Genomic DNA, 27,304 nt, shown 5'->3' on the forward strand with positions numbered 1-27,304 from the left:
TCCCCACTATTATAGAAGATTGGCAAGATAGGGAGATACTGCAGTGGGTTGGGGAGGGATATTAGCACCTGCAAAAACTCCTCCCCAGTCTCCTTCATTTTCTTTTCTTTTTCTTTTTTTTTGGTTGTGCTGCGCATCTTTCATTATCTTAGTTCCCTGACCAGGGGTTGAACCCGGGGCCACGGCAGTAAAAGTGTCAGGGAGTTCCAAATCTCCCTCATTTTCATCCCAGACAGGGGAATCTGAGGTCTCAGACTGTTCCCTCACTAAGGTCTCTGGATCTCAAGTAAGGCCTCATAGACCTGCACCTCTGCCCCCACCTCCCAAGCTGGCAGGAAGAAACCAAAGGAAAGGACTGCATGGCCCACCCCACCCCCTTTTCAGTCCATGCAGTTACCTCAGCCCTGCCCTGCTACCAGCCCAGCTCCTCGTTGCTCCAGGACCTCAGAACTCCAAGGCTTGCGTTTGTACACACATATCCCACCCCTCTGCAGGCCTGATCTGACTGAAGGACATTTACCAGCCAGCTGTGACCACTAATTCGCCCTGGAAGTCCTAGGTAACACCTATCTGCAGTATATTTGTGTCTGGCACTAGGTGTACATCTGACCTTTTTGCCTGAGTGTAAGCTTGTGTATGTAGTGACTTCTGACCTCAGGGCTTGGATATGTGTATGTAAGGGACATATACATGTATTAATAGGCATGTGGGCTTGTATATACATTTGTTTATAATGTATGTCGTGGTGGATTCATTCATTCAGCTAATGTTCATTGAGCCCTCTCCAGGTGCCAGCCCCAATTCCAGGTGCTAAGGATGCGGTGCTGAACAAGGCAGAGGAGGCATGACCACTGGGTGTGAGTAGGCAGAGAAAAGTACATAAATGAGGATGTGTTGTTGAATGCATGGCTTGGCAGTACGATTGTGTTGGGTTATGGGGCTGCCAGGGCGGGCATGTGACTGGGTTTCAGCATTTGCAGGTTCACGTTGTGTGTGTGTGTATGTTTCTGAAGGAGAGGTGGGGGTCCAGGGGAGAGGTAGATTGCTAGGCCTGGACTCTGCCCTGCTTGGGGGAAAGGAATGGGCCAGAGAGACAGGGGAACCCACTTTTTGAACTCAGGAAAACTGGTGGCCAGTGACTTCCTCTGAAGCCCCAATTCTGGCTCCTCCCTGTTTGCCCCAGTGGCCCCTCTGGGGAAGGCCCTTGTTCAGGAGGAATTGCTGGGGTGGGGGAAGTAAGCCCTTCAAAGCCCTCATGTCCTCTGTTTCCGGGTGCAGGGGAGGGCCCAGTCCCAGGCCCAGCATGATACTGAAAAACTTGTTTCAGCCCAACTGTGTATGCCAGCTGGCCCCCACTGCAGAGGCCCAGGCCTTGACTCCCAGGCCCCCAGCTCAGCTGAACCCAGCTCCTTCCCCATGTCCCTAACCCAGTCCAATCCAGCCTGGTCTCCAGCCCCTTTCTTAGGACTGCTTGTCTAGTCCAGCACAATCTCCAGCCCCTTTTATACCAGTAGCCCAGTCCAGCCTGACCTCTAACCCCTTTCCTAAAGGTAAGAGGCCAGCCCAGCCCAGTTCAGTCTGACCTTAAGCCCCTTCCCCTAAGGTGGAAAGTTTGAAGCTGCCCTCCTAGAGCTTCCCCCCAATCCCTTTTTTCACAAAGTAGGGTCTCATTTTGGGTATTGGTAGAAGTAGAGGTGAGAGTACAGGATTAGGAGCTATAGTTAGGATGAAGAAGGAAAGGGCAGGGAAGGCTGGGAGATGAGGGGCAGTGGGTGCTTAGGATGGCCCAGGCGTGTTCTGGGCCAGGCTGAAAGGGAATGTGTAAAAAGTTGTGAGTCAGCGGCCCCCTAGTTCCAAACTCAATTATTTTTAAAATTAATTTATTTATTTTTGGCTGCGTTGGGTCTTCGTTGCTGTGCGTGGGCTTTCTCTAGTTGCGGCGAGCGGGGACTACTCTCGGGTGTGGTGCGGGGGCTTCTCATTGTGGTGGCTTCTCTTGTTGTGTAACATGGGCTCTCGGCGCACCTGCTTCAGCAGTTGTGGCTCGTGGGCTCTAGAGCGCAGGCTCAGTAGTTGTAACGCATGGGCTTAGTTGCTCTGCGGCATGTGGGATCTTCCCGGACCAGAGCTCGAACCCGTGTCCCCTGCATTGGCAGGTGGATTCTTAACCACTGCATCACCAGGGAAGTCCCCAAACTGAATTTTGAAGATGGTGGTTTTAACCTCCACTGGACCCAGCTCCCCAGTACCCAGAATGCTTACAACACTCTACCATGTGGCCACAGTCCCGTTCTCTCAGGACCCACCTCTTAGGCTTCTTTCCACTCCATCTGGAGGTCTTCAATGAAGAACAGGAAATGAATGACAGACTACACACCCTGTAGTTCTTAGCCTAGGGAATGGGGGGAGCTGAATGGTAATGGAAGCTGACCTATCTCCAGGCTCCTACTCCACCAATTCCAGGACCCTTTTCCTGAAGTAGCTAAACCCTGGATTACTCCTCTCCCTGCTGCCCCACCTCTGTGCCACCAGCTCACCTCTCCAGGAGGAGAACCTAGAGATAGTCCCTAGAGAAAAGTCCCAGAGAGGGTTGGGAAGGAAGAAACTTTTCCCCCTCTTCCCCAAACAAATAAGGCTACCTGGAGGAAGTAGGCATAATTTCTCTCCCTTGCCTTTAACGGATATCAGGTGCATAGAATTAAATTAATCATACCCTTGTCTCATGGCACACTCTTTTCATTGCCCTATGCACAGGACACATTTATTTAATTATAGTACTGTCATAAGAACTTATCACATGAAAGCTAGGACCTTGGCAATAACTGAAATGCATCCTCCTCCCGAGGTATCCACCATTCTTTTTTCCTTTTTATAAGTTTATCTTAGCTTTATGTATTTCCAATTTTTTTTAAAGTTTTTTTTTAACCTTATTATAGAGGAATACTGCTGTATGTAGTTTTCGGCTGCTTATTATTTTTACTTGATATTACTAAGATTCATATTGCTGCAGTTCATGCATTTTGAGGGCTGTGTAATATTCCACTATGTGACTATACCACAGTTCTTCATTCTCCTGTCACTGGACATCTGGGTTGTTTCTATCATGGTTTCTGCTCTCATGAAGAGCCTTCCTATGAACATTTTTATTCCTTTCTCCTATTTTATGTGTGCAGAGTTTTTCTTAGTTTTCTATTTTGGTGTGATCTCTGCAAACTCACGTTCCCACCTCTGAAGCCCAGATCTGAGTGCATTTACTATGGCAGAGGATCTAGGGTTAACTTGAATTGAAGTTCAAACATTTATTGGGAATTCCCTGGCGGTCCAGTGGTTAGGACTCAGCACTTTTGCTGTGAAGGGTCCAGGTTCTATCCCTGATTGGGGAAACTAAGATCCCGCAAGCCACGCAGCCAAAAAAAAAAAAAAAGTCCAAACATTTATTGAGTACCTGCTGTATAAAGTACTCTTGTCTATTCATTCATTCAGCCAGTAAAGCTACATTTAGTGAGCATCTACAACATGCCAGGAACTGGGGATGGAACAGTAGATAAGAAAACATGACTTATAGAGTTGGGTGGGGAAAATAGATATTAAACAGTTACATATATATGCAATTACAATTTATGTATAACTGAATAGTGCAGGTTAGATATATAATAGAGACCTTTTTTTTTGGCTGTGCCACACAGCATGTGAGGATCTTGGTTTCCCAACCAGGGATCAAACCCATGCCCCCTGCAATGGAAGCGCAGAGTCTTAACCACTGGACTGCCAGGGAACCCAGAGAGAGACCTAATTTAAACTGGTGTGTTAAAGAAGGCCTCTCTAAGGGAGTGATGTATCAGCTGAGACTTGAAGGATTAGGAGGACTCGACCAGGTAAGGCACGTAGGGAGGAGGATTTCATGGGGAGGAAACGGGTCCTGATGCTGGAAAGTGCTTAGTGGGTTGGAAGAATAGAACACCAGTGGGTCCTGGGCCTGGTGAGCAAGGGAAAGTGGTGGCAGGAGAGAGGCTGAGGCCAGATGGGACAATGCCATGGTGTCAATAACGATGATGGCAATAGCAGTTAACATTCATTCTGCACCAAGTATTGTGAGAAATGCTTTATATCAATTATTATCTCATCGAAAGCTGAGCACAGCTCTGTGTTGTGGGTACTGTTATTATCTCCCATTAACAGGAGGAAACTAAGTGCCAGAGAGGCCAAGCAACTTGCCTAAGATCACAAAAATAGCAAGGATTTTGAATTTCATCCAAATGTAATGGACTGTCACTGCAGGGTCTAAGGTGGTCACGGTTAAGACCTGGTCCCTGCCCTCCTGAAACTCCCCAAATGGGAAAGTCAGACATAGCCACATGTTGAGTAAAAGCACACATCAGGGAGCAGGATTAGAAGCCTGTGAAGTGCTTTAGACTTACAGGGAGAGAAATTGGTTTTGACCAAAGTGATCTGGGAACACTTCTTGCTGAAGATGAAATTGGTTGTGATTGTGGAATGGAGGTGGACCTGTGACAGGTAATTTTGTCAAGGATCGACAGACATTCTAAGTAGAGGAATAGCTTTAGGAAAGGTACTGAAATGGGATGGTCAAGGGAAGGAATGGTGGATATTTTGCTGGATAGGAGAGAAGGAATCAGCAAAACTGCCCTCCATAGTCTTTCTAGATTGTAGAGGGTTTTGAATGACAAGCTGAGAAGTTTATTTTATTTTCTTTGGCCACACTGCGCAGCTTGTGGGATCTTAGTTCCCCGACTAGGGATCAAACCCGGGCCCTCTGCAGTAAAAGCTTGGAGTTGTAACCACTAGACAGCCAGGGAATTCCCAAGCTGATAAGTTTAGACTTTATAGGGAGTGGGAAGCCACCAACTGTTTTTGAACAGAGAAGTGACCTAGTTAGATATTTTTTTAAAAGTAAGATTGGTTTAGCGTGGTGTATAGAACTAGAGAAGGGGGACCAAATACGGGGCCGAGAAGCCCATTCTACTAACAACTTAAAAAAACAAAACAGGGCTTCCCTGGTGGCGCAGTGATTGAGAGTCCGCCTGCCGATGCAGGGGACATGGGTTCGTGCCCTGGTCCGGGAAGATCCCACATGCCGCGGAGCGGCTGGGCCTGTGAGCCATGGCCGCTGAGCCTGCGCGTCTGGAGCCTGTGCTCCGCAACGGGAGAGGCCACAACAGTGAGAGGCCCAAGTACCGCAAAAAAAAAAAAAAAAAAAAAAAAAAGCAAAAAGATCCTATCTTATCATAAAATAAATTGTATAAGATTAAAGAATTAAATGTAAACAAATAAAATTAGATGAAAATAAGATGAAATACTATTCATCACCTTTTTTCTAGAAGTTTGTGTGGAAAGGATAAACTTGTAAGATTTTAAATACCATAGAAGAAATCAGAAAGGAAAAGAGTGAATAATAATAAAAAAACTGATAAGAGTGATCAATTTTACTACATATAGACTGAATTTATAACTTTGATATATGTGTGTGTAAATAAAAAAGTAGATCCTGACTCTCTACCCCTTACACCGGCCAAAAAAAAAAAAAAGCAGGTGTGCTGGGAAATATATTTGCAACAAGTATGATGAGTTACAATCTTTCTGTACAATTAATTAATGCAAAATAAGTTTAATAAAGAGGCTCCTCACTAGATAAAAGGGTAAAGGACAATTTCAGAGGAGGAAGCACTAAGACTAAAACACACAGAAATATAGTAATCGAATGTATATTTAAATAATATGGCTCTTGGGGTTCCCTGGTGGCACAGTGGTTAAGAATCCGCCTGCTAATGCAGGGGACATGGGTTTGAGCCCTGATCCTGGAAGATACCACAAGCCACAGAGCAACTAAACCCATGTGCCACAACTACTAAGCCTGCGCTCTAGAACCCACGAACCACAGCTACTGAAGCCTGTGCATCTAGAGCCTGTTCTCCACAACAAGAGAAGCCACTGCAATGAGAAGCCCAAGCACCACAACGAAGAGTAGCCTCCGCTCACCGCAACTAGAGAAAGTCCTCACAGCAACGAAGACCCAATGCAGCCAAAAATAAAATAAAATAAATTTTAAAAAAATTAAAAAATAATATGGCTTTTTTTGTCTATTAAACAAAGATTTCTTTTACTAAATTAAAAAAATATGTAACAGCTTTATTGAGATATAATTTACACACCATACAATTCACCCATTTAAAGTGTACAGTTCAATGGCTTTTAGTATATTCTTAAGTGTTGTGCAAACATCTCCAAAACCTATTTTAAAACACTTTCATCACTTCGAAAAGAAAACCCATACTCAACAGAAGTCATGCAGCATTTTCCCCTTCTATCCCAGCCCCAGGCAACTACTAATCTACTTTATGTCTTTTTTAAAAAAATGTTTATTTATTTATTTATTTGGGTGCGCCGGGTCTTAGTTGAGGCTCGCAGGCTTCTTAGTTGTGGCATGCAAACTCAGTTGCGGCATGCATGTGGGATCTAGTTCCCTGACCCAGGATCAAACCCCGGCTCACTGCTTTGGGAGTGTGGAGTTTTAACCACTGCACCACTACTTTATATCTTTATTAATTTGCCTATTCTAGACATGTCATATAAATGGATTCATACAATATATGGTCTTTTGTGCCTAGCTTCTATCACTTAGCAGCATATTTTCAAGTTTCATCCATGTCACCCCATGTATCAGTATTTCATTTCTTTTTATTGCTAAGTATAATTTCCCATTGTATGAATATACTACATCTTATTTATCCATTCATCAGTTGAGGGACATTTGAGTTGTTTCTACTTTCTGTCTGCTATGAATAATGCTGCTATGAACATTTGAGTACACATATTTGATTAGATACATATTTTGATTTCTCTTGGGTATATACCTTAATTGTACAAAAAGATTGTAACTCATCATATTTGCTGCAGATGTATGTCCCAGCACACCTGCTTTTTTTTTTAGTGGGTGTAGGGGGTAGGGAGTCAGGATCTACCTTTTTATTTACACACACATATACCAAAGTTATAAATTTAGTCTATATGAAGTAAAATTGATCACTCTTCATCTTTTCTCTTTTTTTATTATTCACTCTTTTCCTTTCTGATTTCTTCTATGGTATTTAAAATCTCACAAGTGGAATTGCTGGGTCATATGGTAACTCTGTTTTACCTTTTGAGCAACTGCCAGACTGTTTTCCAAAGTGACTGCACCACTTTACAGTCCCATGAGCAATATATGAAGGTTCTAATTTCTCTATATCCTCCCCAACACTTGTTATCATTTGTCTTTTTTTTTTAATCATAGCCATCTTGGAGTGTGCAAAGTAGTATCTCATCATGGTTTTGATCTACATTTCCCTGATGACTAATGACATTGAGCATCTTTTTTCTTTTAATTAATTAATTAATTTTTATTTTTGGCTGCATGGGGTCTTCATTGCTGTGCAAGGGCTTTCTCTAGTTGCGGCGATCAGGAGCTACTCTTTGTTGCGGTGTGCAGGTGGTTTCTCTTGTGGAGCATGGCTCTAGGCACACGGGCTCAGGTAGTTGTGGCTCGCAGGCTGAGTGCAGGCTCAGTAGTTGTGGCACATAGACTTAGCTGCTCCACAGCATGTGGGATCTTCCTGGACCAGAGCTTGAACCCATGTCCCTTGCATTGGCAGGTGGATTCTTAACCACTGTGCCACCAGGGAAGTCCCCACTGAGCACCTTTTATTAGCCATTTGTATACCTTCTTTGGAAAAATGTCTCTTAAGATCCTTTGCCCATTTTTTAATTGTCTTTTTGTTTTTGTTATTTTTGGAGGTATAGTTAATGTACAATGTTGTGTTAGTTTCAAGTGTACAGCAAAGTGATTCAATTATATATATTTTCTTTTTCATATTTTTTATTGAGTTTTAAGAGTTATTTATACATTGTAGATGCAAGTCTTTTATCAGATGTATGGTTTGCAAATGTTTTCTCCCATTCTGTGGGTTGTCTTTTTGCTTTTATGAGAGTGTCTTTTTTTTTTTTTTGCGGTACGCGGGCCTCTCACTGTTGTGGCCTCTCCCGTTGCAGAGCACAGGCTCCGGATGCACAGGCTTAGCGGCCATGGCTCACGGGCCTAGTCGCTTTGTGGCATGTGGGATCTTCCCGGACCGGGGCACGAACCCATGTCCCCTGAATTGGCAAGCGGACTCTCAACAACTGCGCCACCAGGGAAGCCCATATGAGAGTGTCTTTTGAAGCACAAAAGTTTTAAACTTTGATGAAGTCCAAATTATCTATTTTTCTTTTGTTGCTTATGCTTTTGGTGCGCTTGGTAAACTATGCTTTGAAGTATAACATACAGAAAAGTACACATATAAAAATACAACTTGACAAATTTTCTCCAACTGAACACACAAACTGAACCAGCACTGAGATCAAGAAGTAGAACATTACCAGCACCCTGAAGTCTTCCTCATGACCCTTCCCAATCATTTTCCCCCTGCAACGGTAGGCACTGTCCTAATTTTTAACACCATGATTGATTTTGCCTGGTTTTTGAAGTATGTAAATAAAATCATACTAAAGAGGCAAAGATTTTCAATGATCCTACTCAATGCTGAAAAGGATGTGAAGAGACTAGAATCTCATACACTTTAAGTAAACTCATCTCTCAGAAAAGCAACTTGTATTAATGTGCACAACATTTGACCCACTAATTTCATTTCTGGGAATCACAGCATTACTTATAATATAGAAAACTTGGAAACTCCTGAAAGTGATGGATAGGAGAATGGCTTGGTTGACTATGGGACATTCTAAGAATGGAATGCTATACAGCCATCAAAATGATGTTTACCAAGAGGTTAAAAGAATGTGAAAAATACACTTAACGATCAATGTTAACTGAAAAAGTAGGATGATAAATTATCATACAAAATGTCTGCAAGTATGTAAAAGGTCTATGCCTGGGGAAAAAGTATCAATACATGGGAAGAATGTACAATGGTGGGAATAAGATGATTGGATTCTGGGTGGATTTTTCTTCTCTGCCATTTTTCAAACTTCCTTTAATGTACTCACACTACCTTTATAACAACCAATACTAACCGTAAAAGAGACAAAATCCTGGTGGGAAGTAATAAAGACGTGAATTAGGGTGTTTGTGGTGGGACTGGGGAGAGAAGCAGGAGTATAGATACAATTTGGCAGTTTATTGAATATGGGGAGTGAGTAGGTGGGAAGGATGGAAGGCAATGTTAACGTTTGGAGGAACTGGGAGGACACTGGTGCCAGGAACTAAAATAGGGACCCCTGAAGTAATCACCGCATAGTGGTCCAGAGCACAGGCTCTTGCTAGAGACACCCCTTTTTTGAATCCTGGCCCAACCACTTATAGGTGGGTAACACTGAACAAGTTATTTAACCTCCTTGAGCTTGTTTCCTCATCTCTAAAATGGGGATAATAATAGCACCTGTCTTAGAAGATTGTTAGGAGGATGAAATAATATAGAGAGTTTAGAGAATGCCTGGCACAGAGTAAGCTTTCAGTAAAGATTAGCTATTGTGATATGCCAAGAGGCCCTGGGAGGTTGGTGGGGGGGTGGGGGGCAGGGCTAAGATGTCTCACTCCCCAGCCACCTGTTAGACCAGAAACAGTCCTTCAATCTCCCCTTTCCCAGCCTGCTCACTGCCAGGAGGTCACCCCAGGAGATGATTCAAAGCCCCCCGGGGTGGGAGTGGCCAGGACTGTGAAGTAGGATGTGTGGGAGGACTGGTTTGGAGGAATGGGAGGGTTAAGAGCTAGGAAACTGCAAATTAAATAGGCCAGGCTAGCAGCAAAGCAGAGAGGCTCTGGAGTATCCCACTGGAGGCCTCCTGTCCCTTATCAGTATATCATGATGCTTTCTGGATAGTATAAGGAGGGGCATGGGAGAGGCTGTTTCCCTTTGTCCAGGAGGTGCTGGCTAATTGGGTCCCTTCTGTCTCACGACTCTGCCTCTACTCCCACTTAGACCTAGACTTGTGAGAGCAAGGTCTCTTGGTCTCTAAAAAACAAGGACAGCCGGTGGGACATCTTCGAGAAGATAAGGCGAGCTCCATTTGCAAGTTTGTCCTCCAGAGGCCGCCCTGCCACCACCCCGCCCTGCCCTGCACACGCGGGAGGTAAGACGGTGAGTAGCTACCTGGATGTCTGGCTGAAGCCTAAGACCACATTCCCTCCAGGCCCCCTCCCAGGTCTTGAAATATGAGGCTGGCTACATAACTGTACCTGATGCTTGCCTTCATCTTCCGTCTGGTGCTCTTTCTGTCTGGCTTCAGCGTGTAAGGCTGCCTGTGTAAGTTCTGCAGGGGCTATATTCATTTTATCACTCCAGTTCCCAGCACCACCTATCTGCCTGCTTCCCTCTGAGTGTGACCACGCTCCTCTTGTTTGTTGCCCTTCCTCTACTCAGTGCCCACCCCTCATGTCTGAAAGCTAGTCACTCAGGCCAGGAGCCACCTCTGTTCTCCTCAGGAAGATCCTATCCTAACCTGTAACCCCTCCCCACCTTAAGCAACTTGCTCCCCACTCTGACTTTCTGGGCCCTATCCCTCCAAGAACCATCCCCTTTCATTACCCAGAACTCCCCAAACCCAACCCCTGCCTATGCCCTGGTTCCTCTCATCTGCCTCTGACACCTCTTCCATTTTCCTCTCTCCTCCCTGACCCCTCACCTTCGTCCATCTTGTCCTAATTTCTACACCCCCACCCGTCCTCTACTGACTCTCAACCTTTCTGCACATTCTGACCGAGCCTTGAGTTCTTTCCCACTCTCCCTCCTGCCTTGTCTTCCCAGGGGCTGGAACATCTGCAGCTTCATAAGCAATAAGCAGCTGTATGAAGCCACTTCCTACAGCAGCTACTCCCTTGGAAATAACATGTACAACCTTCACTCTTTCCTTAAGTCCATCCTTTAGGCACAGAGGGGACTTAACCCTCCCTCCACCCCTGGGAATTTCTCTCTGAGTCCCAGACTCAGATCCTACCCCCACTCCAGAATCCCAGCCTCCCAGAGAGCCTGAGTCACACCCATGGGAGTGTCAGATTCCAGGCCTCACAGTCACAGATGTGAGACATCAGTCCACCCAATCTCATTTCTCTGTCCCTTCTCCCTAAGATTTCTGGGCAGGAAATTTCTGTCCCTTCCCTCAAATTTTAACTTACTCCTAGTGTCCTGACCCTTCTCCCTCTACCTCCCAGGACATGGATGTAAACACTATCTATGGATAGGAGACCATCAGAAAAATCCAGTCCAACCTGCTGGGTGAGGTGGAAGCAGCCTGCTTCACCCTGCTGCGAGGGACTGGGAACTCTGGTGGCTCATTATCATCCTGTCTCCCCCAGATTTCAGGCCCTTGCTGGGAATCAACATCCCCAGCAAGGATCGCCCTCCGTGGGTATCTCCATTATGTTTTTTTTCAACACTGCCAAGCAATTCTCCAGTACCAGCTGGGTGTCCTACAATTCAACTCAATTCTGACACTATCTACCTTGGAGAATAGCATCAGATCCTATGGGTTAAGGGCTTGGTCCCACAAGACTGTCCCCCACTTCAGATGCCCATCGTAAGTCCAGGTTGTTACCTGTGCTTCTGACTGACTGGCTATTAATTGGACATTCCCATGCCACCCCTCCCTGGCTTGATTAATTTGCTAGAGCAGCTCAGGGAACTTAGGAAACCAGTTTACTTACTAGATTACCAGTTTATTACAAAGGATATTAAATGATATGAATGAACAGCCAGGTGGAGAGATACATAGGTAGAGGTCCGGGAGGGTCCTGAACGCAGGAGCTTCTCTCTCTGGGGAGTTTGGAGTACACCACCTTCTGCCCTGTGGATTCATTCTGGTTCACCAACCTGGAAGCTCTCTGAATCCAGTCCTTTGGGGTTTTTATGGAGACCTCATTACATGACATGATTGATTAAATCATTGACTATTGGTGATGGATTCAACCGTCAGTCCCTCTCCCTTCCCTGGAGGTAAGGGGGTAGAACTGAAAGTTCCAACCCTCTGATCACTAGGTTGGTTCCCCTTGCAACCAGCCTCAACCTTAGGTACTTTCCAAAAGTCACTTCATTACCATAAACTCTGGTGTAGTTGAATGGGTTTATTTGTTATGAATATCAAGACATGTTTCTCAAGACACATTTATCAGTTATGAAGCTCCAAGGGTTTTAGGAGCTCTGTGCCAGAAATGGAGACGAAGACCAACCACATATTTCTTATTATAAATCACAATATCACAGCATCAAAAGCCCATTCTGGAATCCTTTTCTGAGCAGATTGAGAGTGAGAGGAATGGGTTGGGGGCGCGCTGTGGGCGGGCAGCCCAGCCCAGGCTCAGGTAGAAGCAGGCCCACAGTGACAGCAGTCAAGACCTAGCTGGATGAACAAATGCTTGGGAGGAAGACACAACTATTAGGTTTGAATCTTGCTTCCAGCTCTGTGGAGCCACACCATAGACACGTTTAACTTAGGACCAGTACAGCGGTCTGCACTCAGCAAAGAGCAACTCCATTTTAAACAACTGGCAGGGTGAGAAGGGAGATGGCATCTCAGTTACACTAAGTGTGAATTCAATGATTCAAGCATTTTTCATGCAACATGGACCCTAAAAGCAAGCCAGCTGCCAAATATGGTGCTCAACCACTGAAACAACAATTGGTTCCCAACTGGCTGAGCTGGACTTATTGAGAGGTGAGCTCTACCTTATTTTATGGATGACTTAAGGAGTTATCATGTTTTGACTATATGATTCAATTTTTGACCTATGTGTTTACTTTAAAATCTAATCTCTTTGTATGATATAATTCTGTTGTACTTACTTTGTGACCCTTTCTCCGTCATTTATCCTCTGATCCTCAGTTTCCTCCTGTGGAAAACAGAGTTAGAGAAACTGATCTTAAGAGATTCCTAAGGTTCCTAACTATGAGTGCCCTCCAAATGACATGTATAGAATATACAAGTAAGTTCTTCCACAGTCATTCTCTCTTTTAATCCTCAAAACTGTTCTATGATGTAGATACTATTCCTTTTCCTCTTTTATGGCTGAGGAAATTGAGGCTCAAAGAGGTTAAGAAAGTTATTCAAGGTTACACAGACAATAGGTGGTAAAGGCAGGATTAAATCCTTGTGAGTTCTTATCCAGTGTGTCTCCAGGTACCCTTCTAACACTTGGGAGGAATGCCCCAGTTCGATGGGTAGGCAGGCTCTCTTGATGGGTTGGGGCTAATTAAAATAGAAGGATGTTTTATGTTTACATGTACCTCCTTTGCTTTATAAGTTTCAGTGCTCTTGGGCCTTTGTTCATATGCCTGTCTTTCCTAAGTGCTAAGTTAAACTCCCACTGCTAGGGTAGTCCACTCATGCCTGGGGGTCCTATCCTTGAGCTGAGAGGGGTCCCCAGGTCCACACGGAAGGGGAAGGGTGCTGGCCTAAAGCCTGTAGGCCTGTCTCCTTTCTAGTCCCACCTCTCTCACCTGCTAGCCAAGGATCCAGCTTGCCTGTTTGCAGCTTAGTTTTCTCTGTAATATGGGCATCATAACTGCTGTTCTGTGGGCTTCAGAGGGTAGGAGGATCAGATGAAGTAGGTGACAGGGAGTTCCTTTTTTTTCTTTAATTTTTGGCTGCACGCGGGCTTTCTCTAGTTGTGGCGAGCAAGGGCTACTCTTCGTTGTGGTGCGTGGGCCTCTCATTGAGGTGGCTTCTCTTGTGGAGAATGGGCTCTAGGCACGCGGGCTTCAGTAGTTGTGGCGTATGGGCTCAGTAGTTCTGGCTCTCAGGCTCTAGAGCACAGGCTCAGTAGTTGTGGTGCAAGGGCTTAGTTGCTCTGTGGCATGTGGGATCTTCCCGGACCAGGGATCGAACCTGTGTCCCCTGCATTGGCAGGCGTATTCTTTTTTTTTTTTAATTAAAAATTTTTTATTTTATTTATTTATTCTTGGCTGTGTCGGATCTTCATTGCTGCATGCGGGCTTTCTCTAGCTACAGCGAGCGGGGGCTACTCTTCATTCCGGTGCACAGGCTTCTCATTGCAGTGGCTTCTCTTGTTGTGGAGCACGGGCTCTAGGCACGCGGGCTTCAGTAGTTGTGGCTTGCAGGCTCTAGAGCATAGGCTCAGTAGTTGCGGCGCACAGGCTTAGTTGCTCTGCAGCATGTGGGATCTTCCCGGACCAGGGATCGAACCCGTGTCCCCTGCATTGGCAGGCAGATTCTTATCCACGGCGCCACCAGGGAAGCCCCTGGCAGGCGTATTCTTAACCACTGCGCCACCAGGGAAGTCCAGGGAGGTACTTTGAGGTGTGAAATGCTCTTCCACTGTGTGTGTGTGTGTGTGTGTGTGTGTGTGTGTGTGTGTGTGTGTGTTGGGGAGGGGTGGAAGTTGTCCAAGGAGTCCCCATGATTGTAGCCCCAGTGTGGCCTGGCAGAGCAGTTTCTCGCCAGGCTGAGGTCAAAGCCAGGTCCTTTTCCCACTATTAACACCAGAGCCTTGGTCCTGTTTGTTGTTCTTGGCTCCTCTCCTAGCAACCAAAGCAGCATTGAAGAAGGTATTGCCAAGCAATGGGGACCTTGCCTCTCAGCTCTCTAGGATGAGGGGTCAGAGCTCCAGACCCTGGCAGCAGCTTTACAGCACCCTGGGCAAGTGCAGGGAGCTCTACCAGCAAGTGCAAGTTCATGACCTAAGGCTCAACCTCAGCCTTAGCTTGGTGAGGGGCCGCCCCGAGACCTTCAGCTCTTTACTGCTATCCTCAGTTTGACCCAGAAAAGGTAGCGTCCACCCAAGATATATACGCCATCCTTAGGGAGACCTGATGAGGGAGACCCAACCTTATTCTTGGGGTGTGTATTAGCTTTCTAGGGCTGCAGTAACAAATTATCACAAACTTGGTGGCTTTAAACCACAGAAATTTATTCTCTCACAGTTCTGGAGGTCAGAAGTTCAAAACTAAGGTGCCCACAAGGTTGGTTTGTTCTGGAGGCTCTGAGGAGAATCCATCCCATGCCTCTTTCCTAGCTTCTGGGGGCTGGCAGCAATCCTTGGCATTCCTTGGCTTGTAGACCCATCACTCCAATCTCTGCTCTGTCTTCACATGACCTTCTCCTTCTGTGTCTCTGTGTTGTCTCCTTTTCTGTCTTATAAGGATACTCATTCTTGGATTTAGGTCCCACCCTAGTCCAGGATGACCTCTTTTTGAGATCCTTACCTTAATTAACTCTGCAAGGATGCTTATTCAAAATCAGGTCATATTCTGAGGTTCTGGGTGGACATATCATTTGGGGGCCATGATTCAACCCACTACATGTGCCTCCAATTGGATGGAAGAAACCTAAGCCCACTCTTGGGGAGTCATTGACTCTGAGAGGAGAAATCTGTCCCTACTTAAACAAGCCCCTCTTTTTTTTTTTTTTTGCCACACCCTGTGCGGCTTGTGGAATTTTATTTCCCTGACCAGGGATTGAACCTGCGCCCTCAGCAGTGAAAGCACAGAGTCCTAACCACTGGACCGCCAGTGAATTCCCAAAGAAGCCGCTTTATGATGGAGAATTTGATTCCCAGCCTAGTCCCCAAGAGCCTTTAAATTGAGACAGGCACACAAATGTTGGTAGCAGGGAAGGGTCAGCATTGGCAGAATCCAGACCATTGTTCTCTATAGAACAAATGGGAGGGTGTTGTGTCTATCATGTGAGGATTTGGAAAGGGACCGAGGGGGAGTTTCCGCCTCCACGAGGCCAGTGAGTCAAGCAAGGCACGTGGCCTTAGTCTTTGCCCTCCCCGTTTTTCTTTCTCCAGCTCCCAGATGTTAATGAGCTGATATCAGTGTTAAATACTTTTTTGAAAATGAACCCCTATATGATCATCAACAAAGTAGGACTGTTCCCGAGGGTGGTCTTAATATGCTGGGGAAGCCATCAGGGTTAAGCCCCCCTAAGGGTCTTTTTGCCAAACCAAGCTAGCTCCCTGAACCCTGATTCTTCCTTACTTGCCAGGACCTAGCCATTCAGCTGGGTTCTTTTCTTTCCCACTCTGGGGATTCTCTTCCTGAACTGGGAGCCATAGAAGCCTTGCAGCTGGTACTACCAGCTCCTTTCTTTTTCCTACAAACTGCAAGAGGCTCAGGCTGCTTCCTACCCATTCAATCTCTGGGAATCCTCACGCCTCTAGACTGGATGCTGAGTGGGGCACCAGCTCTCCTCACACCTCTTTGCCTCCCCCCCATTAAGATCTCCCTAAAGACAATTTCATGGTACCTTTTTCTTTCAAAGCTTTTACAGTTGGTCACTATGTGGAAAGAGGCCCGAAGTCTGAGGAAGGTTTGAAAATTTCAGAAACCTGGGAAACTTCTGCCAACCCTGGTCCATGGAATGAAAGGGCAGACAGCCTCTCCTCTTAGATCTGGCCTGAAGACACCAACGGGACAACCATTCATGTTCCCCTTTACCTCTGTATGGCTACATTTGAGCACCTCCCAGTTGGTTCTTCTCACCTCTGTATTTCCTCAGCCTCATTCAGGAATAGCCTCTTTATGGAATGATTTTTTAGGAGAGTTACCAAAGAAGTCCCAGTAAGGCCAACTCCTAATACTCCCTTTCCTAGAATTAGTTGCATGGATTTGGGGTTAGAGAAAGTTGGAACACCAACTTTGTAGGGGACCCATAATCTCTCCATGGTATTCCAGAAAGAGTGGATAAGAGGGCGCAGACATTGTGGCACATATGGGGTGGGTACCCCCCAGCTCCAGATCCTTCTTTTGTACAACCACTCCATTTCCACCACCCCACCCAGATGTGAATACACAGATGGAGGATACTGGGATATCAACAGAGTTTATAATACAGAAGATTTATTGAATTCAACCTTTTAAGAATTTCAGTATATTGATGGACTCAGTGAGTTTGTCCACTGAGTGGTCAATACCTATAAGCTCAGAATCCATTACTTTGAGAGATGGATGTGAGAGATGTGAGGAATGAAAAGAGATGACCAGAGCTTGACAGGATGGTGATGGGTAATTGAAGCTGGGCACAGAGATGGGAGAGAAAGGGCAGATTTGACAGACTGACAACTGCTCCCTCTTTTTTTTTTTTGCTGAGTTTTATGGTCTTATTAACACAAACAAAATGTGTGCATGAACTGTCTATTCATTTTCTTCACTGCACACACTGGCATTGGGATTGGTGACTCTGATGGCCAGCTGGGCTGCTCTTTCCACAATGGCTTTGTGGTTCTTGGAGGAGACGTTGTGAGCAATCTCATCATAGTAAGATTTGTTGCACATGAGCAGCAGTTCAAGCTCCTTGACCTTGTGGACCAGGAACTTCCCAAAGCCGCTGGGCAGCATGTGCTTTGTTTTCTTGTTGCCCCCATAACCTATGTTAGGCATCAAGACCTGGCCCTTGAATCTCCTGTGCACTCTATTGTCAATGCCTCTGGGTTTCCTCCAGTTCTGTTTAATTTTGACATATCAGTCTGACTGGTGCCAGATGAACTTCTTGGTCCTCTTTCTGATAATCTTGGGCTTTGTGAGGGGTCTGAGTGTGGCCATGATGCCTAGTAGGAAATGGCTGCCACCTCCTTAGGCAGTGCCAAGGAGAAGAGCTCCCTCTTGTTTTCTTGATGGCTCCTCAGCTGTTCCCACATACATGACCCCTTGGAACTCTGCTTCCAAAAAACTATTCATAGGGGAAGAAATGGGTTAACCACAGATTCTCCTCCTGGCTTTCCCTCATGCCAAGCAAAGGAGCCCTCTTTGAGTTAAGGGTCTGACTGATGTAATTAAGGGCATGATGGACAAGGCTAACAAAATTGACACAGAATCAAGAGCCTACTCCCAAGTCCAGTTAAGCTTGTCATTAAAACAAAAAACACACCTCTTCAGGGTCTCAGTAGTGAGATCTGGGACCAGCTGGGAAGGTGCTGCTTTCTACAAGGAGAAACTATATCTTTTATTGGAGAAACTACAAAAGTTTAGGAAGTCCAACCAGTGTTCCCCACTCTGTTTTTCTGACTCTTCTTCTCTGGTTTGATCCCTCTTGGCCATCAACTTCCAAATTCTCTACTCTGGAGCCATTCCATTCCTCTCTTTTGAAGCAGCCATTCCCTTATACCCCATAAAGCCCACCTTATGTTCTTTTCTTCTCCAACATTTACAGGGGAGACCTACTCACTGGGGAACTCACTAGGGCCTGACCAGTTGGTGGAGGGAGGAAGTGGGTCACTGATGTGTCCATCCTCCCTCTCCTAGGCTTCCCATGAATCACTTCTTGCCCATACTGACTCTCCACTATCCTCAAAGGGCTATGAGAACAATGAACCAATCTAGTCAGTGTTGAGCAGTCACTTGGTTTCCCCTCTGGATAACCCTCCAGTGATATCCAGGTCAGTGTCCCCCCCTGCCTTGGCCCAGGACACTGACCTGGCTATGCTTGGGTCCCCTCTGCCTCTATACCTCCAATCAGCCTTCCCTTTCCTTCCCCCACTGTAGCCTTCCCACGTCCAGCATAGGACTCTGTGGGAAGGGCTCTATGCTGGGGAGACTCTGCCCCCAGTTCTGAGGCTCTAGGCTGCTCCTAGAGCCTGTGTGGGGTGGTTAAGGGTGGGACAATGCCCACTTCTCCCTGGTACAAAACAAAGATAATAGAGACTTTGAGAAGACTGCATGTCACCTTGGAATCTGAGTGGTGCCAAAGCCTGAAGACTTGACACCTATGAAAGACCTGGACAGTCTGCCCCTCCAGAACCTTTAGCTCAGAGAGGCCCAAATGAGGTGGACTGACCTCATTCTTGGTGCAGGCCACCCCCCCACTCCCCCTTCCTCAGCTCTTCACAGCTCCTTTCTTTTTCCTTCATTTCTCAGATAATGGAAAGCTCTGGGAGACCAAATCTAGACAAGCTGTACCACTGGCTCTACGCTCTGGCTATAATTCTGGTGAGAGGCCCCAAGGGACCCCTCTCTGCTCTGTCCTCCATCCTCCAGCAATCACACTTGAGAGCGTCCTCTGCTCTCCAGAGTGAGAGCATTTCCCTGCCTCCCCCAGGTCCCTCTTCCCGTTCCCATCTGTCTGTCTCCTCTCTCTTCTCCTGGTCCAACCTCATCCTCTTACTCATCTCTCTGCCTCTATCTTTCCTCACCTTTGTTCTTGCTACTGTGTAGCGACCTTTGGAGCCAGGCCCGGGCTCTCCCTCTGGGAACTAGAGGAGAAACCACTCCAAGGCTTCTACCTACAACTGGTGAGTGACCATGGTCACTCAGCCCTGACCTCACAGCCTGATTCAGCCTCCCTCCCCACCTGAATTTTTGTTTACCAGCAGAAATGGGGACTCATGCAGTAATAGTGTAAGCAGTTTACAGTTCACACAGTCCATTAGCCTTGAAATTGTGATTCTCAAAAAGTTTTATATTTAGGAAGATTCACCTTCATTTCTCATTTTGTGCATAAAGTAAGACTATTGATTTTGAATAAAGCCCAGCATCTTATTCCTATATTTCAAATTCATGTAAAGTATGACCTCACTGTGCCTTCCCAGAAATCTCTGCTGTGCCCTCAACTTCCTCCTCAGTTGGCTCAAATTACCCAGATCAATCTGGTAGCTAGGACAGTGTTCCAACCCTGGAGAGGAAGCATCCTGGCAGCTCAGGTCCCTCTTTCTTCTGGGTGATACTGTTCTAGTACAAGACCAGGGTCACTTCCCCTCCCCTTGATTTGCTCCCTGAGTTCTACCCTGACCTCCTCCTCTCCTCTCTCTTGCCCTCAGAGAACCTTAACTTACCACCTTCAAAGGCTTCTTCAGTCTTAGTCAAGAAATGGGCAAGTCTGTGCTTGTTTAAGGGTAATGGTGGAGCTGGCGGTAATGACAGTAACCACCAGGGGGAGCCTGTGCCTAAGAAGAGATTGAGTGGGGCCCTGGGGAGCCACTCTGAGGATTCTTCCTTTCTTCCAGGGCAGTAAGGGTGCCAGGCATTCCAGTCTGAGGGGGCTCCCTCTGGAGCTGGGGGTCTAGACCTGCCCCCTCCCCACTCTCCAACTTCCTCTCTTTCCCTGACCACCAAGGGGAAGTGTGAACCAAGTTCTGGTACATTTGTACAGTGTGGAACACTTCCTAAGGACAAGTTCCCTTGATGGCTGGGTCAGGGTATGGGGGGAAAGCAGAGTGGTTTGGATACAGCCCACTCTGGCCACCAATTTCCTACAGGAGAAAGGGGTGAGCTTTGATCTCTGGCCTTTGTGGGTTGGAGAAGACTTGGGTTGCCGTAGTCTTTTTTTTTTTTTTTTTTAATTAATTAATTTTTGTCTGTGTTGGGTCTTCGTTGCTGTATGCGGGCTTTCTCTAGTTGCGGCGAGTGGGGGCTACTTTTCTTTGAGGTGCGCGGGTTTCTCTTTGTGGTGGCTTCTCTCGTTGTGGAGCACAGGCTTTAGGCGCACAGGCTCAGAAGTTTTGGCTCATGTTGTGAGCTTAGTTGTGGCTTAGTTGCTCCACGGCATGTGGGATCTTCCTGGACCAGGGCTCAAACCCGCGTCCCCTGCATTGGCAGGAGGATTCTTAACTACTGTGCCACCAGGGAAGTCCTGGGTTGCCGTAGTCTTGTGTTCCAGTCATTGGGTGGCATGGAAACTGTGGTCTGTGTCTAAACAGTGAATCTCCTGGTGAGGGAAGGGAATATGGGTGGGCAGTAGGGAGATGAAAAAGGGAGGATTGGGCTCCATGGCCATATAGGCAGGTAGAGGACCTTCAGGATTTGCTTCCTCTCCTTTGCCCAGACTGCATTCTGGTCTTGTGTAGCTTAGCTTCACCTTCAAGCTTTCCAGAGACTACTGCCAAGTGAACTTGAGAGTAGTATGCTCAAAGATGAGGCATACCTGTGGAAATATCCAGGGACCTCAGGCCTTCCTGCCACCTCCTGCCCAGGAACTCTGGACCTGGGATCTTGTCCACTGCTCAAAACCTTCAGCCCCAGAACTTCCCCCTTTACCCAGGTACCCAAGATCAAGGACCTCAGAGCTCCTAGATCTCCCATATCCCCAGGTCCCAACATCCTGTCTAGGGACCCTCTATACTTTCTGATCCTAGAATACTCCCTGCCAACCAAAGACCTCAGACTTGGGATCTCCATTCACCTATTTGGAGCCCTCTGACTCAGGAAGACCACACTGGGCCAGCTCTCTGATGGTCCTCTCACACACTCCACCAGAACCCAGTCACACAATGATATCTATATCCCCGAGCTGTTCTCCAAAGTCCTGAGACATGGTTGGGGGTCACTTCACCCTCCTCACTGGAGCTGGAGCATGAACAAGGACAAGAGCAATCAAGCACCAAGTCTGTAACAGCAGGTGAGAGTTCCCATCTAAGCTCACCAGCTCTCCTCAGAGCTGCCAGCCTGGGTGGCTCCCCTACTTGTGGGTGGCCCTGAGGAAATTCCTTGAGCCAAACAATTCCAAGGAAAGACCTGGCCCCCTTCTTTTGCCCATGCCCCCAGAGACCCACTGAGTACAATTCTTGTCCCTCCAAGCACAGAAAGAGGCCCAAGCCAATCTCAGGCTGAGAAGAAACAACAATGAGGAACTTCCCTGGCTGTCCAGTGATTGGGACTCTGTGCTTCCAATGCAGGGGGCATGGGGTTGATCCCTGGTCAGGGAACTAAGATCCCACAAGCCACGCGGAGTGGCCAAAAAAAGAAAACCCAAAAAATCACAACCATGATTCAGCAGGATCATGAACAGGAAACAGATTCCTGCTTTTGTCCACCCCCAGCTTCCCACAGAAGGGCCATAATGGGCCCAGCCTCCAGACTAAAGAGGAGGATGAACCCCACCCAAACCAGGGCAGAGGTAGAGGCCAAGGGATGACCTATCCCTAGTTCTGGGCCTCTGGGAGGAGCAGAAGCTTAAGGGTCAGTAGCTTGACTCCTGATGTTGGTAGACAACCTGGCTTAAGGGCCAGGACAATAGCCATCCAAATTCTGGATGAGGTCAAGTTACCATCCTTAGACTTTCATGAGGCTGAGGAGCCATCCTAGGACTTGGCTATGCACACAAGCTTCCTCAGGACCTTCATGAGGCCGAGGAGTAACACAAGCCCTGTATAAGCCTGAGGTGCTGCCCCCTTCCTTGAGACTGAAGAACTGTCCCTTCCTTGAAGAACTGTCCCTAGTCCCATAGGAGCCTAAAGGGCCACCTTAAGTCCAGGATGAGGCTGAGCAGAACCCAAGCTGCAGGTCCTAGTTAAGGGCAAAGCTAAGTGGTAGCCCTTACCTAGGGCCCAAGCCTTGGACAAGGGATACCTGTGGGCCCAGGGTGATGCTGAATAGCAGCATCCAGAGTCCTACCCTAAGCCCAGAACCAGCCTGAGGGGTCACTTGGGTAGAAGTGGGCAGAGGGCCTAGGCCTCTTCAACGGTGGTCCTGCTGACTAAATCCAGATGAACAGAAATATGTTTTGGAGACGCTCTTTTTTATTAGTTTTGGGAGTCAGCCTCCAAGCAACCCTCCTCCAGTGACTCTTGTTACTAAGCCAGAGGGCTCTGCAGGTAGCTCTCCTGCCTGTGGTAAATCTTCCCCTTAACCAGTGGCTGCTCCAGAAATCCTGGGGGAGACGATCATGGGCTCAGGGCCAGCACAGTTCCTATTCAGGAAAAGAAGAGTCTTGGGGAAAGGAAGTGTGTACCTCTGCAGATCCCCCTCCTCACAACAGGCTAGAGAAGCTAGCATTGAGCCAGGAATGAGAAGTGCTTCAAGCCCAAGCTGGTAGCAGCTATTGGGCTGTACAGTAAAGTGGTTCAAATCTTAGAGCTATTACTTTCTAGCTGACTGATCTTGGTCAAGTAATCTTTCTAAATCTCTGTTTCCTCACCCAGAAAATGGAGATAATATTAGTACTTTCCGGATGGGGTTATTAGAAACATTAAAAGAGGGACTATTTAAAGACTAACAGAGTGACTGGCATACTTTAAATGCTCATAAATGTTAATTATTTTCATTATTGCAAGTGGTCACTTTAGCCAACAGATTCAGATTTAACCATTCCCTCTATAACCAACTCTATGAGGCCCTCAGCTATTGAAAAACACACCAACCATCTATGCATTTCTGGAGTGTTTTCCAACACCAACCATCAATTCTCTGTGGACATCAATTGGGTGTCCTACAAGTCAACTTAATTCTGATACTAACTACCTGGAGTTAGCACAGATCCCACAGGTTAAGGGCTCAATCCCACAAGACTGCCCTCACTTCAAATGCCAGTCACAAGTCACTGGTACTTCTGATCAGCTGACTATAAATTGGGAGTTCCCATGCTATCAATTGGTTTGATAATTTGCTAGAATGGCTAATAGAACCCAGGAAATACTTATATTTACCAGTTTATTAAAGGATACAACAGTCAGATGGAAGAGACACATAGGGCAAGGCATGGTGTGAGGGGTGTGCATGGGGCTTCCATGCCCTCTCTGGGTGCATCAGCACCTTAATGTGTTCACCAAGCCAGAAGTGCATCAGATTTCCCTGTTCAGGGGTTTCTGTAGAGCTCAGTTTCTAGCCCTACTCCCCTCCCAGGAGGTTGAGGATGGAGCTGAAAGTTCCAACCCTTTCATCACTTGGGTCTTTCTGGTGACCAGCCCCATCCTGACGCTAGGGGTCCCCACTTTAAGTTACCTCATTAGTGTAAATGCATGTTTGGTCTAAAGGGGCTTGTTATAACAAAGACATTTCTTTTTTTTTTAAATTTTATTTTATTTTATTTTTATACAGAAAGCTCATTGACTGTTAAATTTTATTTATTTTTCCAACACAAAGCATAGGGAGCTGGAATAAGTCCCACCACCTCAGAGTTTCCCTATTTAATTTGTTTTAATATTTCTTGTAGGCAACTTTTTTTCTGTTGAAAATGAAAACTTTGCCCTTTGGGAAGTTAACAATTCAAAACTTAAAAAATATTTGGATATAATATTAACTAAATCTCCAGTTGAAATCTGAAATTTTCTGGTAATTTTTTTTTAGCTTTTTCTCTCCCCCTGCATCTGTGTTCATTTTTATGATAAAGCACACCTTAATTTATCTAATAAATGTTCCCAAAATAGGAGTCAGATCATATGTAAAATGTAGTGAGGATTTGCTGTTTAAATGGCTTCTATTCTACTGTAAATTTATTTGCAGTGTAAGTTATTTGACCTTAATTTATCTTTGCTGTATGCTTGGATTTTAATCTATTAGGTTTGTCTAAATCAAGGCACATCAATTAACCATTGGATCTATTCCTGTTTATTACTCTCATAAAATCTAAAGGTATCACTTTGAAATTTAAAATCCAGAATCTCCTGTGGTTAGCACTGTTACTAACAGCAATGTAGAGTTGTTTTTTTTTTAAATTTTATTTTATGCAGCAGGTTATTAGTTATCTATTTTATACATATTAGTGTATGTGTGTCAATCCCAATCTCCCAATTCATCCCCCCCACCACTACCCCCCACCAGTTTCCCCCCTTGGTGTCCATACGTTATAACAAAGATATTTCTATCACTCAGGAAATTCCAAGTGTTTTAGGAGCTTTGCGCCAAGACAGAAACCTGAGGATAAAGACCAGACATATTTATTATACACACACATTATATATATATATAAATTGCTCCAGAAGAGAGAAGAGTATTGTGAATATTGCACACACAGGTCCCACTCTGGCCCCCTCCAACTCCTAGGCACCTTTCCCTGATCACTGTGTCCTAGAAACAATTTTCAGCCTGTGTCAGTCACACAGAGGCCCTGTCCAAATGGTGCCCATGCCTCCAGGCCTGGGTGGTCTGATGCCTGGAGGGCTGACATAGGTCCCCGAGGTGGGGTAGGGGGTGGAGTGCCTGTGTCCCATAGAATGTCCTCATATCGGCTTAGAACTGGGCCAGAGGGTCGTCCTTGAATCCCAGTCTGCTCCAGCAGGGCTCTGAGCAAGCCCACAGTGAGAGGGGGCTCTGCCCCAGGCTCAGGGAATGGGGCGGGGGGCTCCAACTCATCTGGGAGGTGTGTCTGCAGTAGAAGCAGGAGCTCAGCTGGAGCTAGGTCTGGTGGGCACAGGCGGCAAAGGAGGGGGAGGTGAGCATCAAGCCGGCGGTGCCGGGCAAATTCGGCCAACAACAGTTTGAAGATCTCACTTCGAAGCAGGGGGCTGGAGGGGCTGAGGGCCAAGCCAGCCTCTAGAGCCCGCTCCCACTCTTCCTTTTGCACCAGCTGCCCCACAGCTTGGAGTACAGCTTTGGGCCGCCCACTGCCCAAGAGCAGGTCTAGCTCCAGTGCTTCAGGCCTAGTCCCCTCCTCACCTATTACTTCCAGGGCTCGACGATAGAGGGGCAGCCCTGGGCCCCCTGACCCCCAGCCAGGCCCGCCCTGCTGCTGTGCCAGCTCCACAAAGGGTGGCAGCCATCGTGGCTCCAGCCGGCAGAGGCATCGGCACAGGAGTTCAAAGAGGGGCAGTATCCCACTGGGTGGTTCCTTTCCACCTGTTGTAACCCCCAGTACCTTCTTCCACATGTCAGGGGGAGCTTGGGACCTCAGCTTGCCATTCCCATCTGGCTGGAGCTGCAGGGCCCTGAGGATGGCACCCCAGGCCGCTGTAGGGAGGGCTTGGAAAACGGTGTTGAGCTGGGCCAGCTGGTCTCCCATCAACTCAGTCCTCAGCAGCCGTGCCACTTCGTGCTCTGCCAGCTCAGTCCAGCCAGCCTCCTCGTCATCCCCAGCCACCAGCTGGGCTTTAAGCTGCTCTAAGCCCCGGTAATCCCGAAGCTCAGCTCTCAGTGTGGTCAATAGTGTTGATGGGGACACGTGGCCCTGGAGGATGGAAGCCAGGGCCTGAGGTGCCCGGAATGTGCTGTTGTGTCTCAGTTCCTCTGGGGTGAGCCGGGCACCCCGCAGGCTCCGCCGCTGGTAGTACTCGCAGGCCTCCTCAAACACCAGATCTTCAGCTGAAGGCAGCTCAAGGCCTTGTGGGGCTTCCCAGCCTATTCGAAACAGACCCACGGCTGAAAGCAAACGAAGACCCCCTCGGGTCTCCAGCTCCTCCTCATTTTCCATGCCAGGGGCTGGGGGTTCCAGCAGATGTACTCGGTCTGTACTTAGGACCTTCCTTTCTAGCAGCTGCCCACTGCCCATGTCCAGCAGTTCCAATGTGGAGCCCAGCACACAGGCCAGAGTGCCATGAAATGTGCCCAGTGCTGCAGACCCTGCCAGGCTGGCAGGTGCCTCCTGAAGGGTGCCAACAGCCCGGGTACCACCGTGGGGCTGCACCAGGCTCACAGTGCCCCTGAAGTCAAGCCACAGCAGGCCCTGGGGAGTTGGGGCCCAGGTGTGTACAGTTAATGGCTGCCTGGGGGACAGCAGCCCAGGAAGGCCTCGGAGCAGGGTCCTGAAGTCCCATGGGTCCCCTCCTCCAGGATTCAGGCTTTTACTGTAGGAGAGGCCAAGACATGGAGCAGCCACCACCACCTTGCCCTTGCTTGGGCTCCAGATGAGCAGAATGTGGCCCACGCCAGGCCAGGTGGTGGCAGTGGGCACCAGGAAGAGGTCCTTGCGGGAGGTCAGCAGCCCGAAAGGGGGGCAGTTGTGCAGCAGGATATGTGTACGGCCCAGGTTGGTGCCGGCCTCCCCGCTGGGCTCCAGGGTCCGGACGCACACACAGTGGCTGAAAGCCACTGCGGGAGGCCCTTCGCGGCCCTCAGCGCCAGCCTGACGCTCCTCGCACCACACCAGGCGGCCTCGGGGCGCCGCCACGGCCACCACACGGGCTCCACCGCCAGGACACAGCTCGATGCTCTGCAGCAGCCGCCAGCCGGGCCCCACCCCCGCGCCCCACACCTCGGCTAGGCCACTCTCCCACACTAGGACTAGCGCCGGTCGCGCCGGCCACGGTAGGAAGAAGGCGTCTAGCGGTGAGGGCTGGCCAGCCGGCCAGGCACGTTCCAGTTCCGCGCCGGGTCCACGCACCGCGACCAGCAGTTGCGGGTCCGGTGCTCCCGGAGGTCGCAGCAGCAGCAGGTGGCGGCCGTCCGGGCTGCAGCGAACTCGGACGGCTGGGTCCCCGGCCAACAACTCCCGGAGCCGGGCCGCGCCGCTGAAGTTGTTCAGGTCCGAGAGCAGGCGCAGCGTTCCCGCACGCTTCATGGTGCCGCCCGCGCCGGTACACGCCCAGGCCCGCCGCCCCGTGGGGCGAGCCACGGCTCTCGGTGACCGGTTCCCAAGGGAGGTCAAGACTGGGGTTGAGACTTCCGCTCTGCGTTGACGAGGTGAGCCAAAGCCAGGCACTCAAGAGTCGGCCCCGCCC

The 27,304-nt window shown here is 47.9% G+C and overlaps 1 protein-coding gene and 1 pseudogene across 1 annotated transcript; both read right to left on the minus strand.

Annotated features, from left to right (window-relative positions):
• Window positions 1-17,138: 17,138 nt before the first annotated feature.
• Window positions 17,139-17,561, minus strand: LOC131750982 (large ribosomal subunit protein eL32-like; annotated as a pseudogene).
• Window positions 17,562-24,573: 7,012 nt separating this feature from the next.
• Window positions 24,574-27,291, minus strand: HPS6 (HPS6 biogenesis of lysosomal organelles complex 2 subunit 3). The gene has a single exon (XM_059054088.2). It carries the CDS (start codon window positions 27,142-27,144, stop codon window positions 24,733-24,735), a length of 2,412 nt encoding a protein of 803 aa, XP_058910071.1. The 5' UTR covers window positions 27,145-27,291; the 3' UTR covers window positions 24,574-24,732.
• Between the last annotated feature and the right edge of the window lie 13 nt (window positions 27,292-27,304).

The sequence above is a fragment of the Kogia breviceps genome, chromosome 2 (genome assembly GCF_026419965.1).
Source record: "Kogia breviceps isolate mKogBre1 chromosome 2, mKogBre1 haplotype 1, whole genome shotgun sequence".
NCBI classification, from domain to species: Eukaryota; Metazoa; Chordata; class Mammalia; order Artiodactyla; family Physeteridae; genus Kogia; species Kogia breviceps.

What these genes read in the sequence shown, in the direction of transcription:
- HPS6 (XM_059054088.2), bottom strand. Translation starts at nt 27,144, where the DNA reads ATGAAGCGTGCGGGAACGCTGCGCCTGCTCTCGGACCTGAACAACTTC.